We start from the raw sequence: 21,744 nt of genomic DNA on the forward strand, positions 1-21,744 counted from the left end.
CTAAAACTTTGCCAGATCATTGCAAAATAATTTCTTTTTTAATTGAAAAAATGTTTTTGAGCACTTTGAAAATTAGATATGTTAAATTTTAATATTTGAAAAATATAAAAAGACATAAGCCATATTATTAGGTTGGGTCTAAAACGGTGCCAGGTCATTGCAAAATAATTTGTTTTAATTGAAAAAATGTTTTGAGGCACTTTGAAAATTAGATATGTTAAAATTTAATATTTGAAAAATATAAATAGATATAAGGCAGATTATTAGGTTGGGTCTAAAACGTTGCCAGATCACTGCAAAATAATTTTTTTTTTTAAATTGAAAAAATGTTTTTGAGGCACTTTGAAAATTAGATATGTTAAAACTTAATATTTGAAAAATATAAAAAGAACTTAGCCAGATTATTAGGTTGGGTCTAAAACGTTGCCAGGTCATTCCAAAATAATTTTTTTTAATTGAAAAAATGTTTTTGATGCACTTTGAAAATTAGATATGTTAAAATTTAATATCTGAAAAATATAAAAAGAAATGAGCCAAATTATTAGGTTGGATCTAAAACTTTTCCAGGTCATTGCAAAATAATTTTTTTTAATTGGAAAAATGTTTTGAGGCACGTTGCCAGGTCATTCCAAAATAATTTTTTTTAATTGAAAAAATGTTTTTGATGCACTTTGAAAATTAGATATGTTAAAATTTAATATCTGAAAAATATAAAAAGAAATAAGCCAGATTATTAGGTTGGGTCTAAAACGTTGCCAGATCACTGCAAAATAATTTTTTTTTTAAATTGAAAAAATGTTTTTGAGGCACTTTGAAAATTAGATATGTTAAAATTTAATATTTGAAAAATATAAAAAGAACTAAGCCAGATTATTAGGTTGGGTCTAAAACGTTGCCAGGTCATTCCAAAATAATTTTTCTTTTAATTGAAAAAATGTTTTTGAGGCACTTTGAAAATTAGATATGTTAAAATTTAATATTTGAAAAATATAAAAAGAACTAAGCCAGATTATTAGGTTGGGTCTAAAACGTTGCCAGGTCATTCCAAAATAATTTCTCTTTTAATTGAAAAAATGTTTTTGGGGCACTTTAAAAATTAGATATGTTAAAATTTATTATTTGAAAAATATAAAAAGAAATAAGCCAGATTATTGGGTTGGGTCTAAAACGTTGCCAGGTCATTGCAAAATAATTGTTTTTAATTGAAAAAATGTTTTTGATGCACTTTGAAAATTAGATATGTTAAAATTTAATATTTGAAAAATATAAAAAGAACTAAGTCAGATTATTAGTTTGGGTCTAAAACGTTGCCAGGTCATTCCAAAATAATTTTTCTTTTAATTGAAAAAATGTTTTTGAGGCACTTTGAAAATTAGATATGTTAAAATTTAATATTTGAAAAATATAAATAGAAATAAGCCAGATTATTAGATTGGGTCTAAAGCGTTGCCAGGTCATTGCAAAATAATTTGTTTTAATTGAAAAAATGTTTTGAGGCACTTTGAAAATTAGATATGTTAAAATTTAATATTTGAAAAATATAAAAAGAAATAAGCCATATTATTAGGTTGGGTCTAAAACTTTGCCAGGTCATTGCAAAATATTTTTTTTTTTAATTGAGAACATGTTTTGAGGCACTTTGAAAATAAGATATGTTAAAATTTAATATTTGAAAAATATAAAAAGAACTAACCCAGATTATTAGGTTGGCTCTAAAACGTTGCCAGATCATTCCAAAATAATTTTTTTTTAATTGAAAAAATGTTTTTGAGGCACTTTGAAAATTAGATATGTTAAAATTTAATATTTGAAAAATATAAAAAGAACTAAGTCAGATTATTAGTTTGGGTCTAAAACGTTGCCAGGTCATTCCAAAATAATTTTTCTTTTAATTGAAAAAATGTTTTTGAGGCACTTTGAAAATTAGATATGTTAAAATTTAATATTTGAAAAATATAAATAGAAATAAGCCAGATTATTAGATTGGGTCTAAAGCGTTGCCAGGTCATTGCAAAATAATTTGTTTTAATTGAGAAAATGTTTTGAGGCACTTTGAAAATTAGACATGTTAAAATTTAATATTTGAAAAATATAAAAAGAAATGTCAGATTATTAGGTTGGGTCTAAAGCTTTGCCAGGTCATTGCAAAATAATTTTTTTTTAATTGAAAAAATGTTTTGAGGCACCTTGAAAATTAGATATGTTAAAATTTAATATTTGAAAAATATAAAAAGATGTAAGCCAGATTATTAGGTTGGGTCTAAAACTTTGCCAGATCATTGCAAAATAATTTCTTTTTTAATTGAAAAAATGTTTTTGAGCACTTTGAAAATTAGATATGTTAAATTTTAATATTTGAAAAATATAAAAAGACATAAGCCATATTATTAGGTTGGGTCTAAAACGGTGCCAGGTCATTGCAAAATAATTTTTTTTTTATTGAGAAAATGTTTTGAAGCACTTTGAAAATTAGATATGGTAAAATTTAATATTTGAAAAATATTAAAAGAAATAAACCATATTATTAGGTTGGGTCTAAAACTTTACCAGGTCATTGCAAAATATTTTTTTTTTAATTGAGAACATGTTTTGAGGCACTTTGAAAATAAGATATGTTAAAATTTAATATTTGAAAAATATAAAAAGAACTAAGCCAGATTATTAGGCTGGGTCTAAAACGTTGCCAGATCATTCCAAAATAATTTTTTTTTAATTGAAAAAATGTTTTTGAGGCACTTTGAAAATTAGATATGTTAAAATTTAATATTTGAAAAATATAAATAGAAATAAGCCAGATTATTAGATTGGGTCTAAAGCGTTGCCAGGTCATTGCAAAATAATTTGTTTTAATTGAAAAAATGTTTTGAGGCACTTTGAAAATTAGATATGTTAAAATTTAATATTTGAAAAATATAAATAGATATAAGGCAGATTATTAGGTTGGGTCTAAAACGTTGCCAGATCACTGCAAAATAATTTTTTTTTTAAATTGAAAAAATGTTTTTGAGGCACTTTGAAAATTAGATATGTTAAAACTTAATATTTGAAAAATATAAAAAGAACTTAGCCAGATTATTAGGTTGGGTCTAAAACGTTGCCAGGTCATTCCAAAATAATTTTTTTTAATTGAAAAAATGTTTTTGATGCACTTTGAAAATTAGATATGTTAAAATTTAATATCTGAAAAATATAAAAAGAAATGAGCCAGATTATTAGGTTGGGTCTAAAACTTTTCCAGGTCATTGCAAAATAATTTTTTTTAATTGGAAAAATGTTTTGAGGCACGTTGCCAGGTCATTCCAAAATAATTTTTTTTAATTGAAAAAATGTTTTTGATGCACTTTGAAAATTAGATATGTTAAAATTTAATATCTGAAAAATATAAAAAGAAATAAGCCAGATTATTAGGTTGGGTCTAAAACGTTGCCAGATCACTGCAAAATAATTTTTTTTTAAATTGAAAAAATGTTTTTGAGGCACTTTGAAAATTAGATATGTTAAAATTTAATATTTGAAAAATATAAAAAGAACTAAGCCAGATTATTAGGTTGGGTCTAAAACGTTGCCAGGTCATTCCAAAATAATTTTTCTTTTAATTGAAAAAATGTTTTTGAGGCACTTTGAAAATTAGATATGTTAAAATTTAATATTTGAAAAATATAAAAAGAACTAAGCCAGATTATTAGGTTGGGTCTAAAACGTTGCCAGGTCATTCCAAAATAATTTCTCTTTTAATTGAAAAAATGTTTTTGAGGCACTTTAAAAATTAGATATGTTAAAATTTATTATTTGAAAAATATAAAAAGAAATAAGCTAGATTATTGGGTTGGGTCTAAAACGTTGCCAGGTCATTGCAAAATAATTGTTTTTAATTGAAAAAATGTTTTTGATGCACTTTGAAAATTAGATATGTTAAAATTTAATATTTGAAAAATATAAAAAGAACTAAGTCAGATTATTAGTTTGGGTCGTCTAAAACGTTGCCAAGTCATTGCAAAATAATTTTTTTTTAATTGAAAAAATGTTTTTGAGGCACTTTGAAAATTAGATATGTTAAAATTTATTATTTGAAAAATATAAAAAGAAATAAGCCAGATTATTAGGTTGGGTCTAAAATGTTGCCAGGTCAATGCAAAATAATTTTTTTTTAATTGAAAAAATTATTTGAGGCACTTTGAAAATTAGATATGTTAAAATTTGTTATTTGAAAAATATAAAAAGAAATAAGCCAGCTTCTTAGGGTGGGGCTAAAACTTTGCCAGGTCATTGCAAAATAATTTTTTTTTTAATTGAAAAAAGTGCACTTTGAAAATGAGATATGTTAAAATTTAATATTTGAAAAATATAAAAAGAAATAAGCCATATTATTAGGTTGGGTCTAAAACTTTGCCAGGTCATTGCAAAATATTTTTTTTTTTAATTGAGAACATGTTTTGAGGCACTTTGAAAATGAGATATGTTAAAATTTAATATTTGAAAAATATAAAAAGAAATAAGCCAGATTATTAGGTTGGGTCTAAAGCGTTGCCAGGTCATTGCAAAATAATTTGTTTTAATTGAAAAAATGTTTTGAGGCACTTTGAAAATTAGATATGTTAAAATTTAATATTTGAAAAATATAAATAGAAATAAGCCAGATTATTAGGTTGGGTCTAAAACGTTGCCAGATCACTGCAAAATATTTTTTTTTAATTGAAAAAATGTTTTTGAGGCACTTTGTAAATTAGATATGTTAAAATTTAATATTTGAAAAATATAAAAAGAAATAAGCCAGATTATTAGGTTGGGTCTAAAACGTTGCGAGGTCATTGCAAAATAATTTCTTTTTTAATTGAAAAAATGTTTTTGAGGCACCTTAAAAATTAGATATGTTAAAATTTATTATTTGAAAAATATAACAAGAAATAAACCAGATTATAAGGTTGGGTCTAAAACGTTGCCAGGTCATTGGAAAATATTATTATTTTTTAATTGAAAAAATGTTTTTGAGGCAATTTGAAAATTAGATATGTTAAAATTTAATATTTGAAAAATATAAAAAGAACTAAGCCAAATTATTAGCTTGTGTCTAAAACGTTGCCAAGTCTTTCCAAAATAATTTCTTTTTTAATTGAAACAAGTAAGGAAGGCTAAGTTCGGGTGTAACCGAACATTACATACTCAGTTGAGAGCTATGGAGACAAAATAAGGGAAATCACCATGTAGGAAAATGGACCTAGGGTAACCCTGGAATGTGGTTGTATGACATGTGTATCAAATGGAAGGTATTAAAGAGTATTTTAAGAGAGAGTAGGCCATAGTTCTATTGATGGACGCCATTTAGGGATATCGCCATAAAGGTGGACCAGGGCTGACTCTAGAATTTGTTTGTACGATATGGGTATCAAATGAAAGGTGTTACTGAGCATTTTAAGAGGTAGTGGGCCTTAGGTCTATCGGTGGACGCCTTTTCGAGATATCGCCATTAAGGTGTGACTCTAGAATGTGTTTGTACGATATGGGTATCAAATGAAAGGTGGTAATGATTATTTTAAAAGGGAATGGGCTTTAGTTCTATAGGTGAACGCCTTTTGGAGAAATCGCCATAAAGGTGGACCAGGGGTGACTCTAGAATATGTTTGTACGATATGGGTATCGAATGAAAGCTGTTAATGAGTATTTTGAAAAGGGGTGATCCTTAGTTCCATAGGTCGACGCCGTTTCGAGATATCGCCATATCAAACGAAAGGTGTTACTGAGCATTTTAAGAGGGAGTGGGCATGAGGTCTATAGGTGGACGCCTTTTCGAGATATCGTCATTAGGGTGGGCAGGGGTGACTCTAGAATGTGTTTGTACGATATGGGTATCAAACGAAAGGTGTTACTGAGCATTTTAAGAGGGAGTGGGCATTAGGTCTATAGGTGGACGCCTTTTCGAGAAAACGCCATTAGGGTGGGCCAGGGGTGACTCTAGAATGTTTGTACGATATGGGTATCAAACGAAAGGTGTTACTGAGCATTTTAAGAGGGAGTGGGCATTAGGTCTATAGGTGGACGCCTTTTCGAGATATCGGCATTAGGGTGGGCCAGAGGTGACTCTAGAATGTGTTTGTACGATATGGGTATCAAATGAAAGGTGGTAATGAGTATTTTAAAAGGGAGTAATCCTTAGTTCAATAGGTGGACGCCTTTTCGAGATATCGCCATAAAGGTGGACCAAGGGTGACTCTAGAATGTTTGTACGATATGGGTATCAAACGAAAGGTGTTACTGAGCATTTCAAGAGAGAGTGGGCATTAGGTCTATAGGTGGACGCCTTTTCGAGATATCGCCATTAGGGTGGGCCAGGGGTGACTCTAGAATGTTTGTACGATATGGGTATGAAACGAAAGGTGTTACTGAGCATTTTAAGAGGGAGTGGACATTAGGTCTATAGGTGGACGCCTTTTCGAGATATCGCCATTAGGGTGGGCCAGGGGTGACTCTAGAATGTTTGTACGATATGGGTATCAAACGAAAGGTGTTTCTGAGCATTTTAAGAGGGAGTGGACATTAGGTCTATAGGTGGACGCCTTTTCGAGATACCGCCATTAGGGTGGGCCAGGGGTGACTCTAGAATGTTTGTACGATATGGGTATCAAACGAAAGGTGTTACTGAGCATTTTAATAGGGAGTGGGCATTAGGTCTATAGGTGGACGCCTTTTCGAGATATCGCTATTAGGGTGGGCCAGGGGTGACTCTAGAATGTTTGTACGATATGGGTATCAAACGAAAGGTGTTACTGAGCATTTTAATAGGGAGTGGGCATTAGGTCTATAGGTGGACGCCTATTCGAGATATCGCCATTAGGGTGGGCCAGGGGTGACTCTAGAATGTGTTTGTACGATATGGATATCCAATTAAATGTATTAATGAGGGGTTTAAAAGCGAGTGGCCCTTAGATGTATATGTGAAGGCGTTCTCGGAATATCGACCAAAATGTGGACCAGGTGATCCAGAAAATCATCTGTCGGGTACTGCTAATTTATTTATATATGGAATACCACTAACAGTATTCCTGCCAAGATTCCAAGGGCTGTTGATTTCGCCTTGTAGAACTTTTTCATTTTCTTCTACTTAATATGGTAGGTGTCACACCCATTTTACAAAGTTTTTTCCAAAGTTATATTTTGCGTCAATAAACCAATCCAGTTACAATGTTTCATCCCTTTTTTCGTATTTGGTATAGAATTATGGCATTTTTTTATTTTTCGTAATTTTCGATATCGATAAAGTGGGCGTGGTTATGGTCGGATTTCGGCCATTTTTTATATCGAGATAAAGTGAGTTCAGATAAGTACGTGTGCTAAGTTTAGTAAAGATATATCGATTTTTGCTCAAGTTATTGTGTTAACGGCCGAGCGGAAGGACAGACGGTGGACTGTGTATAAAAACTGGGCGTGGCTTCAACCGATTTCGCCCTTTTTCACAGAAAACAGTTATCGTCCTAGGAGCCAAGCCTCTACCAAATTTCACAAGGATTGGTTAATTTTTGTTCGACTTATGGCATTAAAAGCATCCTAGACAAATTAAATGAAAAAGGGCGGAGCCACGCCCATTTTGAAATTTTCTTTTATTTTTGTAATTTGTTGCACCACATCATTACTGGAGTTGAATGTTGGCATAATTTACTTATATGCTGTAAAGATATTAACTCTTCTTTTAAAATTTTAATTTAAAAAAATTTTTTTTTAAAAAGTGGGCGTGGTCGTTCTCCGATTTTGCTAATTTTTATTAAGCAGACAAAGTAATAAGGGTAATGTTCCTGCCAAATTCCATCATGATATCTTTAACGACTGCCAGATTACAGCTTGCAAAACTTCTAAATTACCTTCATTTAAAAGTGGGCGGTGCCACGCCCAATGGCCAAAATTTTACTAGTTTTCTATTTTGCGTCATAAGCTCAACTCACCTACCAAGTTTCATCACTTAATGCGTATTTGGTAATGAATTATCGCACTTTTTTGATTTTTCGAAATTTTCGATATCGAAAAATTGGGCGTGGTTATTGTCCGATATCGTTCATTTTAAATAGCGATCTGAGATGAGTGCCCAGGAACATATATACCAAATTTCATGAAGATACCTCAAAATTTACTCAAGTTATCGTGTTAACGGGCAGACGGACGGACGGACGGACGACTGTGTATAAAAACTGGGCGTGGCATCAACCGATTTCGCCTATTTTCACAGAAAACAGTTAACGTCGTAAAATCTACTCCCCTACCAAATTTCAAAAGGATCGGTTAATTTTTGTTCGACTTATGGCGTTAAAAGTATCCTAGACAAATTAAATGAAAAAGGGCGGAGCCACGCCCATTTTGAAATTTTCTTTTATTTTTGTATTTTGTTGCACCATATCATTACTGGAGTTGAATGTTGACAGAATTTACTTATATACTGTAAAGATATTAAATTTTTTGTAAAAATTTTACTTAAAAAAAAATTTTTTTTTAAAAGTGGGCGTGGTCCTTCCCCGATTTTGCTAATTTTTATTAAGCGTACATATAGTAAAAGTAGTAACGTTCCTGACAAATTTCATCATGATATCTTCAACGACTGCCAAATTACACCTTGCAGAAGTTTTAAATTACCTTCTTTTAAAAGTGGGCGGTGCCACGCCCATTGTCCAAAATTTTACTAATTTTCTATTCTGCGTCATAAGTTCAACTCATCTACCAAGTTTCATCGCTTTATCGGACTTTTGTAATGAATTATCGCACTTTTTCGGTTTTTCGAAATTTTCGATATCGAAAAAGTGGGCGTGGTTATAGTCCGATATCGTTCATTTTAAATAGCGATCTGAGATGAGTGCTCAGGAACCTACATACCAAATTTCATCAAGATACCTCAAAATTTACTCAAGTTATCGTGTTAACGGACGGACGGACGGACATGGCTCAATCAAATTTTTTTTCGATCCTGATTATTTTGATATATGGAAGTCTATATCTATCTCGATTCCTTTATATATGTACAACCAACCGTTATCCAATCAAACTTAATATACTCTGTGAGCTCTGCTCAACTGAGTATAAAAATGTTTTTGAGGCACTTTGAAAATAGATATGTTAAAGTTTATTATTTGAAAAATATAAAAAGAAATAAGCCAGATTATTAGGTTGGGTCTAAAACGTTGCCAGGTCATTGCAAAATAATTTCTTTTTTAATTGAAAAAATGTTTTTGAGGCACCTTAAAAATTAACAAATTTAATATTTGAAAAATATAAAAAGAACTAAGCCAAATTATTAGCTTGTGTCTAAAACGTTGCCAAGTCTTTCCAAAATAATTTCTTTTTTAATTGAAAAAATGTTTTTGAGGCACTTTGAAAATAGATATGTTAAAATTTATTATTTGAAAAATATAAAAAGAAATAAACCAGATTATAAGGTTGGGTCTAAAACGTTGCCAGGTCATTGGAAAATATTATTTTTTTTTAATAGAAAAAATGTTTTTGAGGCACTTTGTAAATTAGATATGTTAAAATTTAATATTTGAAAAATATAAAAAGAAATAAGCCAGATTATTAGGTTGGGTCTAAAACGTTGCGAGGTCATTGCAAAATAATTTCTTTTTTAATTGAAAAAATGTTTTTGAGGCACCTTAAAAATTAGATATGTTAAAATTTATTATTTGAAAAATATAACAAGAAATAAACCAGATTATAAGGTTGGGTCTAAAACGTTGCCAGGTCATTGGAAAATATTATTATTTTTTAATTGAAAAAATGTTTTTGAGGCACTTTGAAAATTAGATATGTTAAAATTTAATATTTGAAAAATATAAAAAGAACTAAGCCAAATTATTAGCTTGTGTCTAAAACGTTGCCAAGTCTTTCCAAAATAATTTCTTTTTTAATTGAAAAAATGTTCTTGAGGCACTTTGAAAATTAGATATGTTAAAATTTGTTATTTGAAAAATGTAAAAAGGAATAAGCCAGCTTATTAGGTTGGGTCTAAAACTTTGCCAGGTCATTGCAAAATAATTTTTTTTTTTAATTGAAAAAATTATTTGAGGCACTTTGAAAATGAGATATGTTAAAATTTAATATTTGATAAATATAAAAAGAACTAAGCCAGATAATTAGGTTGGGTCTAAAACGTTGCCAGGTCATTCCAAAATAATTTCTTTTTTAATTGAAAAAATGTCTTTGAGGCACTTTGAAAAATAGATATGTTAAAATTTATTATTTGAAAAATATAAAAAGAAAAAAGCAACATTATTACCTTTCCAGGTCATTACAAAATAATTTTTTTTTAATTGAAAAAATGTTTTTGGGACACTTTGAGAATTAGATATGTTAAAATTTAATATTTGAAAAATATAAAAAGAAATAAGCCAGATTATTAGGTTGGGTCCAAAACGTTGCCAGGTCATTGCAAAATTATTTATTTTTTAATTGAAAAAATGTTTTTGAGGCACTTTGAAAATTAGATATGTTAAAATTTAATATTTGAAAAATATAAAATGAAATAAGCCAGATTATTAGGTTGGGTCTAAAACTTTGCCAGGTCATTGCAAAATAATGTTTTTTTTTATTGAGAAAATGTTTTGAGGCACTTTGAAAATTAGACATGTTAAAATTTAATATTTGTAAAATATAAAAAGAAATGTCAGATTATTAGGTTGGGTCTAAAACTTTGCCAGGTCATTGCAAAATAATTTTTTTTAATTGAAAAAATGTTTTGAGGCACTTTGAAAATTAGATATGTTAAAATTTAATATTTGAAAAATATAAAAAGATGTAAGCCAGATTATTAGGTTGGGTCTAAAACTTTGCCAGATCATTGCAAAATAATTTCTTTTTTAATTGAAAAAATGTTTTTGAGCACTTTGAAAATTAGATATGTTAAATTTTAATATTTGAAAAATATAAAAAGACATAAGCCAGTTTATTAGGTTGGACCTAAAACTTTGCCAGGTCAAACAGTTATGAAGGCTTAACGAAGCATTGCCTTCTATTTCTCCTTTCGTTGTTTCGCAAAAATTAAATATACATATGTATATGGTTACCATTAGAAAAGAAAGAATACACTGCGACAAATAATATACTTTACAGCTCGGCCAATCGGACACATGATCAACCTCGATCATACTAACTAATAATATTCTTAAAACTAATATCTGGTATATTTCTTAGGTAATTAATTTAGTAATTATTAATTAATAAACTGCATATATTGCTCTTTGTTATTCATCAATTGCAACATCTACAAGCCGATCATTCCTCCTCCATACTCGTATAAATCGTGACTCAATAATGCCGTTATATGGCAGTTGCGTGACCTAACAATTTTCAATGTCTCTAATAACATATCTATCATTTGGAAGTTTTTTAGCTATAATATATGGACCTTTGAACTTCGGTATAAGTTTTTTGTTAACACCAACTGTACTATAAACATTCTTTATCATGACGTATTCGCCAACTTCGAAATCTCTAGCAGGTCTGTTATTTCTCAAAAAATATTTCTCGTTGCGCCGCTGGGATGCCAGTATAGCCTCATTCGCTTCCTGCCTACAATTATTTAGATCGCATTGCCCAATATCCTGTTGTTCGCATAAGAATTCGGTAAATTCATCAACAATTGGAGAGAGTTTTACCGGTTGAGCTGTGTTCTGTGTTATTAATGGCAAATTCAATCGTACTTAACTTTGAAACCCAATCGGCATGTTGAATTGGCTCACTTAGTTTACTAAGCATAGGAGTTAAAACTCTGTTTACTCTTTCAACCTGACTGTTTGCTTGTGACGGCCCAGTGGCAACTTTAACATGATCTATATTATTTTTCAATAGAAACTCAGTAAACTCAAGGAATGTGAAACAGGTTCCCCTATCCGATATTATCCTGGATGGTCGACTATCGTACTGAAAATATTTTTTTAAAGACTCGAAAACTTGCTTATCTTGTTTGGTTGATTTTCCGACAGGGTGGATAAATGATGTATATTGGAACGATTTTCCGTCATCCCTTGTCAAATTTGGTTTTGAGACAAACCGGTTTCGGCGTTGTGCCATCATCAGTGTCGATTTTCGTTCTGATCTGTTGTTGTCGTTTGTCCTGTATTTATAGTTCGTAGGTATATGAGCAGGTATTGTCAAATTGATGCTTGTGTATATTTAGTTATGTGTATGTGCTGTGTGTTCGTTCAGAACCGAGGGTGGTTTACTAATCGATTTGTGTGGCTGACTGGGGTAGGTAGAAATCTGTGATTTTAGTCGTTTGACCTTCTTTGTCGGTTTTTTGTTTTGGTGTGTTAATTGTTTTGTGTTTATTTGTTGTTGTGTGTTTGTCTGTTGTACCTGTGTGATTAAGTTGTTTCCTGTAAACAAGTTTTAAAGGCTCGAATATTGTGTCAGGAATTGTGTTTATCTGTTCGTTTATTATTCTACCGTACAATGTTTTCTGTTTGTAGATTTCCATGTTTTCGAGTACGTTGAGACGTCGGCCCTTTTCTTGTATGTGAAGAACCCTAACTGTTTTATTGATGTTTGCTGGGGAACATTCATTCTCGACCATGTGATTCGCGAAGTTAGACTCGGGTATAATGTTTGGATTCCGTATTTTTTTGTTGTAATCTCTAATATGTTCTCTGAACCTCGTTCTTATTTGCCGTCCTGTTTGTCCTATGTAACTATGCTGGCATCCGCAGGTAAGCTTGTATACGCCGTGGCTGCTAAACGGATCCTCTGAGTTAATGTTAGTTCTTAGTTTTCGCCCTAGATTGTTCGATGTTTTGAATGCTGTGTTAATGTTGTATTTTTTAAAGAAGTTTGCCAATTTATATGTTGCTTTTCCAGTATATGTCATAGTCGTCCAGCTATTATTTTCCTTTTCATTATTTCTTTTTGGTTCTCCATTTGTCCTTCTGAGCTTATCTACTAGTGCTTTTTTATATCCGTTGTTTGCAGCGATATTATATATGACCTCAAGTTCTCTCTTATATGCCTCTTGTGTAAGAGGTGTTCTTTCAAGTCTATGTACCAAGTGCCTTAATGCTGCATTTTTATGCTGTTGAGGGTGATTTGATGTATTGTGTATTATTGTGTCGGTGGCCGTTGACTTTCTATATATGTCATAGTTAAATCTTTTGGCTTCTTTATCAATATTTATCGTGAGGTCTAGATAGTTGATGCCTCCGTCTTTTTCGGTTTCCATTGTAAATTTTATATTGCCGTGCTGTTTGTTGAGGTACTCCAGTACGAGCTCTTCGTTATTAGTAGTTAAAACGCATATTATGTCATCCACGTATCTAGCATAAAATGACACACCTAATTTGGACTTCAGCTCCTGTATGTACTTTTCTTCCAGATTTTGCATGAACACTTCCATAAGAATTGCTGATGTGGGGCTTCCCATTCCAAGACCGTTTGTTTGTCTATATATTTTATTGTTGAATTGAAAATAGTTTTGACGTAAAGTGGTTCTTAGCGTATTTGTGATTTGCATACTTTTCACTTTGTTTTTTGTGATATGAACTATTGTTGAGCTAACTATGTCCAAAGTCTCCGATAGTGGTATAGATGGGTATAAATCTTTTATGTCAAAAGATACCAATTTGCTGTTTCTTGTTAGCTCTACGGTCTCGAGTCTCTCTATTAGTTCTGTTGTGTTAGCTATTGCATATTCGTTCCTTAGCTCCAGAGTATCTATCAATATCGTTTTTAAATATTTGGACAGTTTGTAACATCGTGCCGATTTAAAATTAATGATGGGCCTCATTGGCGTGTCCGGCTTGTGGATTTTTGGTAGCGCAACCAATGGAGGAGCCGAAGGGTTCATTTGGACCAATCTATGTGCCATGTTAGAATCTACTATATTTGTTGCATTTTTTATAGCAACTTTGATTTGTTTTTGGTATTCATCTGTGGGATCCTCTCTTATTCTACGACATTTCATTTCCTCTATGAGATCCTCGGTTTTGGATATATATTGCTCTTTTTCGATTAGCACAGTGGTGTTTCCTTTGTCCGCTTTCGTTGTGACAATATTGTTTTTCCTTAGTTTATGCCGTAGATTCTTTATTGTTTTCTCTTCTGTATTCGGTTTTTGTCCTTCCTGTGCTTTCACCTCCTTTTTTATGATTTCCCTGCACATGTGTCTTGCGTGCTCCTGTTCTTCCTGTGGTATCAATGATATTGCGATCTCCGCATCTACAATCGCTTGCTCCGTTTTTCTTACTGTATTCTGGTCCATGATATTATGTAGTTGGCCTGCCTTTGCCCTGGGCAATCAATCCAGTGACGTCTGAATTGTTTAGTTTCCCAATTACTTATAGTTTCCCTGGTGTGTGCTTAAGCACATTTCTTCGTTTTTAACTAAAAGTTCGTGTTTTTGAATTGTGACACTATTGAAGTAAATGGGAGATATATGTATATGGGAGATATAGGCCTACTGGGGAACCGAGCACACAAAACTAACTTCGGTAGCGCCCCAACGGGGACCTCCCGGGTGGTGTGGAAAACCCTATTTTTCAATTTAATGTCAAGTAATTTCACCTTAATTCTATGGCAATTTCTTTTGATTTTACATATTTTTTATATTTTTGTTTAAGGAGCTCCATACCAAAAGGTTATAATTACATTTGAAAATTTTGTAGAAAATTTAAGAAAATACAATAAAAATTACAATGTCTTAATGAAAAATTTAAGTAAGTTAGACCAGTTTGCTATATTTCCGCTCACTGCTTAACTATTAACGCATTATTTCACTACCCCCAACACTGGATGCATAGACTGAGTTGAAAAAAAAGGATTGGTCGAATTTCGACCACAGGCGATACTATTCTACATTATTAAGGTCACATTGCAGACAGGAATCTGATGGGGCATTGACTCTACGGAAAAATTTGAGATGTAGATGCGTTTGGTTGAACATAAAATTGGCTGACACTTTTCCCCAACGTTCATTTGCTATGACGTACTGATATTTACCGAGATTTGGTTAAAACTACAGTGATTTAGTGGATTCATTTTAAACTTTAAGATAAGCCCCACTTGGTGGGGGAGCTTTAATTGGCGTTCACATCAGGTTTTCTAGGCAGGACTCCGAGGATGCTGAGCTGATTTGCGTGAGAGTAAAACTTTCCACATTCTACAAATATTATATGTACATATTTAAATGTTAATTTATATTCAACCGCAATTTGTTTTTTTTATGTATATATATAAAAAAATCTTCAATGGTGGTTCTGTATGGCAAGGTTCTGTGACTCTGACATTGTAATTGACGATTTCAATCTACCCTTCGCGATTTGGAGTGTTATAGATTTTGGCTTGGTGAATTGAAGTTTAATGTTCCTATAGAGCCATCTAAATCTATTTTAAATCGCTTTATGTAGTTACACGTATCCACAAACAACAACATCAGTTTGAAATCTAGCGAAGAATCAATATTGCCAACAAATGCTACATTGGACTAAGTACGTAATTGGAAAGTAAAATTCTCTATCGGCAAACGAAAATGACGATCTACATGTGCAGAAGCATGGACCATGAAAACATCAAATGAGGCGCCCCTGAGAGTGTTCGAAAGAAGAGTTCTTCCAAAGATTTACGGACCTTAAGCATTGGCGGCGGAGAGTATCGAAGAGGATTTAATGAAGAGTAATCTGGCAGCTTGTATGATCTTATTTCTGGATGGACAGTGAAAGCATACCCCACCCCGTCCGTTAATTTGGAGCCAACAGTATGCACGGTATATTATATTTTGCCATTTCCATACCCTGGCCCTCACCCGCTCAATTGTGGCACTCACCCGCTCAATTGTGGCCCCAAGATCTCTTTGGAAGATTGGGAACGGGACCATGTATTCCGTTTCCTTAAGCCTTGTTGTAAAGTATAGTAAAGTATGGGTTTGACAATTTCCGTAAATACCCAATGATATGAATGTTGGAGATTCGAGTTCAACGCTCAGCTCCCGAAAAGCTAGCTGATGAAGAAGTGAAATTCAGAAACATGTCCTAGTAACCATCGCCGTTTGTAAACTTACAATTTTTCTCTAATATGAATTACAAAAAACCCAATGATAAAGTTTACTGATAGACCCAGAAGTGACTCCTTACTTTTCTAAAGGCCTGTTATACTTTGAACTTGAATCCGTTGTCATCATTATACCTTTCATGAACATGAAATGGTATATTAACTCTGGTCCGATGTTTGTAACGTTGAGAAATATAGAAGATAGAGTCACCATTAAGTATACCGAATTGATCAGGGCGACGAACTGAGTTGATATAGCCATGTCCGTCTGTTCGTCCGTCTGTCTGTTTGAACGCAAACTAGTCCCTCAAATTTTGAGATATCTCAACGAAATTTTGCACAAGGATCTATTTTTGTATTAGACATTTGTCGGATCCGGTAGGATCGGACCACTATAACATATATCTCCCATACAACCGATCGTTCAGATAAGACGATTTTGGTCATTCCTGCCGCAAAGAGAAAGTATAAACGTGAAACTCGGTGATATATATTTTAATATATCATAGAAGATATCCTGAAAAAATCATTTTGATCGGAGCTATATATAGTTATAACACATACAACCGATCTTTCAGATAGAAAGATTTTTGGCCATTTCTCCCTTAATTTAGAAAGTGTAAACGTGAAACTCGGTGATATATATTTTAAAATATCGTAGAAGATTTTCTGAAAAAAAACTTTGATCAGAACTATATATAGTATATCCCATACAACCGATTGTTCAGATAGAAAGATTTTTAGCAATATCTCTCTTAATTTTCAATATAAAAACATTAAACTTGGTGATATTTATTCTAATATATCATAAATTTCATGAAAAAATCATTTCGATCGGAGCTATATATAATATATATCCCATACAACCGATCGTTCAGATAGAAAGATTTTTAGCCATTTCTCTCTTAGTTTCCAAAATAAAAACGTTAAACTTGGTGATATTTATTCTAATGTATCATAGAAGATTTGCTGAAAAAATAATTTTGATCGGAGCTATATATAATATATATCCCATACAACCGATTGTTCAGATAAGGGGGTTTTTTGCCATTTTTTTTATATTTATCTTAAAATCGTTTAGGTATGTACATCTGTTCACTATATATTTCTTATCTTATACAGCGCATTATTTGGAGATTACGAATGGGATAAGATTATTGTTCAGCCCCATTCATGAAAGGAATGAAGTCTTCGGCACAGCCGAAGACAGTACTGTCCTTACTTGTTTTTAAATTGGTTCTATTTTTCGATATAAGGTATAAGTATTTGTACTTGAAATTGCTCAAATCACCTTTGTCTGCTATACTCACCACGATGTTTTATCACGAAGTTTTGTCATTACAAAACATTCGATAGTGCAACTATTTTCCTTAAAATGTAGTTGAATTCAGAAGACTCACTTTAGATCAGCGGTCCCATTTAGTTGAATAATTATTGGCGCCACTTCACACGTATTATTATTCTCTTTCGTCTTTATTCGTATTTAGTTGTCGCTGAACAAGCAGAGTAGTAAGTTTGAGGCTATAGTTTATTTGCGCATTTGCGAAAAGATATTTTGCAAACAAACGCTCATACGCAGCATGTTTTCATGGTTTAATGTTAGCAATTTATTTTGTTTTAATTTTTTCTTAGACTCAAGTAATAAAGTAGTATTTATATGGCATATTTACGAATTACTTTTTGTGTGTTAACAAACATGCGTGCATACGTCCGTCCTATATCATTGATTTTTCATCAACAACTAAACCACTACCAATAAGATGGTTTTACTTTTACTCACACAGCTACAGTTTGAATTTTGGGGACCCATGCTATAGATATTGCTGTACCATGATGTAATTACAAGGTGACTGACGTTGGCAGCTTCTCTTTCTAATCCGCCATCTTGAACTCTCAAACTCAATTTGCCTCTTTGCGAAATTGCTTTTTCATTCAGAGGAAAAATTGTAGTAAAACCCATACAAATAAACTTTCCTGGAAAAGTATGCAACAGCATCACTTTTTTTCTCCAATTCTATTTTGTCTTGACTTTTCTATAGCTCAAACTAGTGACAATTCTCAAAAAAAATTCTTATTTTTTCAACAAAAACATTTAAATTTGCCATTTTTTAGTTCTATGAGAAAACCGATCGAATGAATTCAATAACCCATGGTCATTTATTTCCCAATCGTTGCTTGTTCGCGGCATTAAATCATCGAAAATATTGTCCAGAATGTAGACGACCATGCACATGCAACCGAGTGCACCCTACGGAGAACGGTCAGAGTTGGATAAGAAATTACATATATGATTCCGATGCGGCTGATATGTATACCAATATGCCGATGTGGACACCAGTTTTCGAATTAGAATTAAATGGATCTAGAAATGTACCAATGGCCCCACCTAAACCATCTGATGCTATACAAACTGGAACAGATTCAGATGGTAATCCAACATATGCAGCACGTGTCTATTTAGCTGATATTCATCTCGAAGCATTTTATGAGATACGCGTTAAACTTTTAACGGGGTCACCAATATATGAAAATAAAGAATAAATATTTCCTATTGAAATTTAAATATAAATGTATTTTATTATTACACAATGAAAACTATTTAATGACTGACTCAACTATGAAAACTTGTTGAACAATATACAATTTAAATGTTAGTTGCTAAGCAACACTTTTGTTCTGAAAACTTGAACTGCACCGCCACAGATCTATTGCCTGCCGCCTATGCACCGGCAAAAGGTGTCGCACACGCTTCACATAGCAGTAATGTTTTAGTCAAAACGTCGAGTTACTAAATAATTTCAAAGAAAAATGGGTGGCCGATTTAAATGGACATGTACCTGTGGAGCTGTGGTTGGTGGTTATTCGGAATTAGGTGAAACATACATTTCACGTGCTACATATAAAGAAAAAATTTTACTAGGCAAAGTACATCCTTCGCATAGAGTAATGTATATGCCAAACAATGCCACTGAGGTGAACAGATCTGAATATGAAGTACATATTGGTACCAGAAACTATCACAGCTGAAAGTAACGACGAAGCAAATGACGAAGCTTAGTCGTACGTAAATTGGGTAGTTGTTTACCTTAGGGTACAACTGCTAAAACTCTTCCGAAATATCGGAAGAGGTGTCAAAAGACGAGTCTTGATCCCTGGACCACGAATCCGAAAGCGGAAATTAAGAATTTTATTTCTGTGAAAAGATATTTCTAAAAAAATAAAAAATGGCCCCGGAGCGCTCCGAAACCGGGAGTAGGATCCATAGTATTTTTGCGCAGAACACCTTTCTGCATTGGCGGCCTTCGGCCGCGCTTATAAAAAATTACCCTGTGTGGGTCCAACACCGGTTTGGAGACCAAAACTATATCCGCGCAAAACACTTTTACCCACAGTTTTTCTTTAGGGTACAACAAAATCATCAAAATTAGAACAACCACATGAAAATTTTCGATTTTGTTTGCAAATATTTCCGAAGAGAAATAAAATTTCTAATTTCCGCTTTCGGATTCGTGGTTCTGAGATCAAGTCGCGTCTTTTGACACCTCTCCCGATATTTTCGGAAGAGTTTTAGCAGTTGTACCCTGAAGTAAACAATTACCGTAAATTGAATGCAAAATTGTAGTGGTGAGAGGAAAGGAAAATAATAAATTTTAGTATATGACCAACTAATAACTTCGTATGGATCTTTTACTGTGTCTGTTGTAACATGTTATCCTAACAAAATCATATACCGAAATGTAATCACTTAATGTGTATTTGTGTATCTGTTTTTATTATTTTTGTAAATATTATTTTAAAGGACAACTTAAATATATAAATCGAAATTTTTTAACTAAAATAGTTGAAAAATTAAAAGTCACTGAACTTCTTAAACTATTTTGTAGATAACACACAAACTCCTATTAAAACAGTCGATCTCACTTTAGAGCAGGGCTGGGCAGCTTCGGCAGAGAACTACTTTCAATATAACATTACTGTTTTGGCCCTAGGCATTAGAATTTTACTGTTCCTTTCAGTTAAAGGGCCAAAGTGACAATGCTAAACCCTATTTAACTCAAAGTCGCACTGAAAAACCGAGCGACAGAGTTTAAACTTTAATAACCAGGGGCGGAAACTGTTATTCCTTTTATAATATAATTCCTTGCAAAACTATTAATTTTGGCCTTTAATATATTTGGATCAAGATAAAAATTTTTGTTTGGATTTTTATTACCTGAGTCCGATAGAACTAGTTAAACTCGGACTTTTAAAAATAAAAGTCCTGAAATAAAAGTTAAATCCTGACTTATTTTTTAAGGCCAAAATAAAAGTCCGGCATGATAACAAAGAAACGGCTTAACCAAAATAAAAAAACATTTTAATTCCGATAAGCCGTTTCTTTGTTATCAAGCCGGACTTTAATTTTGGCCTCAAAAAATAAAAGTCCGGATTTAGCTTTTATTTCCGGACTTTTATTTTTAAAGGCCGAGTTTAACTAGTTCTATCGGACTCAAAAAATAAAAATACTGATTTTACTTTTATATGTGGACTTTTATGGAAAAAGTTCGAAAAATAAAAAGGATGCGTGATTCGACATGATATAGTGATACCTGAGAACTCAAACATTTTCACCTAGGACAATTTTTTGACCCGGACTTTTTCGACTCCGAAAAAAAATAATTATTTTCCGTCCCTGCTAATAACAAGAGATATTTTTCGAATTTTTCTATAAATCGACGTGGCATACCAAATCCAGCATTTTCCATATTTTTTTTACAGAGGAGTTCAATGAAAAAAAATTTTAAGGCGTTAGTCATTGTTGTGCAGTGTGAATGAAATGACTCCTTCACAGTTGAACATATTCTTAATTTTAAAATTCAAAATTGTGCAAGTTACTTATGTCGATTTTGAATGTAAACAGGAAGATATGGCATACATGTAGAAAACCGCTCGAACATATATTTCAAATCTTGTTACGGATATGAAGCATTTAATTATCAGTCTCCTTCAAACTCATCGTGAGCATATTTTACTAGAAACATAGGAGTATTACATATATAAATAGTACATTATCCATATACCGAATTTCATCCAAATCGGTTGAAGCGATTCAGAGTAGTACTGAATATATAAGTATACAAAAAGGAACAATTTTAAGTTTTAGGATTAATGTAAGTTATATTTTAATCTAAAAACTAAAAAAAAAATCCATTTTCGTTACCATCAAGGATTTAATGCTTTTATTCAAAAAAGTATCAAATTTAATACTATTTTAGAAAACGGCCTCTTCTGTTCTTCCCCTTTCTCTCATAATTCGTATTATGTGGGAGTCTTCAGAATGAGCTGTACACATAGTGTAGCATTCACTCATTAAGTTATTCATTCATTTGTACAAACATATATTTCAACCCGTTTTGGAATGTCTTAAAATATATTGACTCTTACATACATATTCATACAATTGTACATACGTATATTTTGGCTCGCTTTGGTACGGCATGAGATTCTATTGACACACCAATGATGATGGTACAAACACGTATTTTGTACACCGTGCATCATATGGTAACCTGAACCTTGGTATGCCACTGTTTAGAGCTTACTCGCGACAAGCCTTTACCTGTAGACAAATTATTAACATGATTCATTTATGCTTGCGTTGCACATTCCACAGCCAATTTTAATTATGCTTAGAATTCAGTTCCCAGGGAACTGAATTGAATGTATATGTGTGTTATACTTAGTCTGTAAGTATTAGTGTAA

General features: G+C 32.1%; 1 protein-coding gene and 1 pseudogene across 1 annotated transcript in view; both read left to right on the forward strand.

Annotated features, from left to right (window-relative positions):
* Positions 1 to 18,226, forward strand: part of LOC137242753 (uncharacterized) — a 44,588-nt gene extending 26,362 nt beyond the window's left edge. The window contains exon 2 of the mRNA XM_067770005.1: positions 18,115 to 18,226. Within this exon, the coding sequence (XP_067626106.1) occupies positions 18,115 to 18,139 (25 nt within the window). The 3' untranslated portion in view covers positions 18,140 to 18,226. The remainder of the gene's footprint in view (positions 1 to 18,114) is intronic.
* Positions 18,136 to 19,060, forward strand: LOC137242752 (uncharacterized; annotated as a pseudogene).
* Positions 19,061 to 21,744: the final 2,684 nt, after the last annotated feature.

The sequence above is a fragment of the Eurosta solidaginis genome, chromosome 2 (genome assembly GCF_040869045.1).
Source record: "Eurosta solidaginis isolate ZX-2024a chromosome 2, ASM4086904v1, whole genome shotgun sequence".
NCBI classification, from domain to species: domain Eukaryota; kingdom Metazoa; phylum Arthropoda; class Insecta; order Diptera; family Tephritidae; genus Eurosta; species Eurosta solidaginis.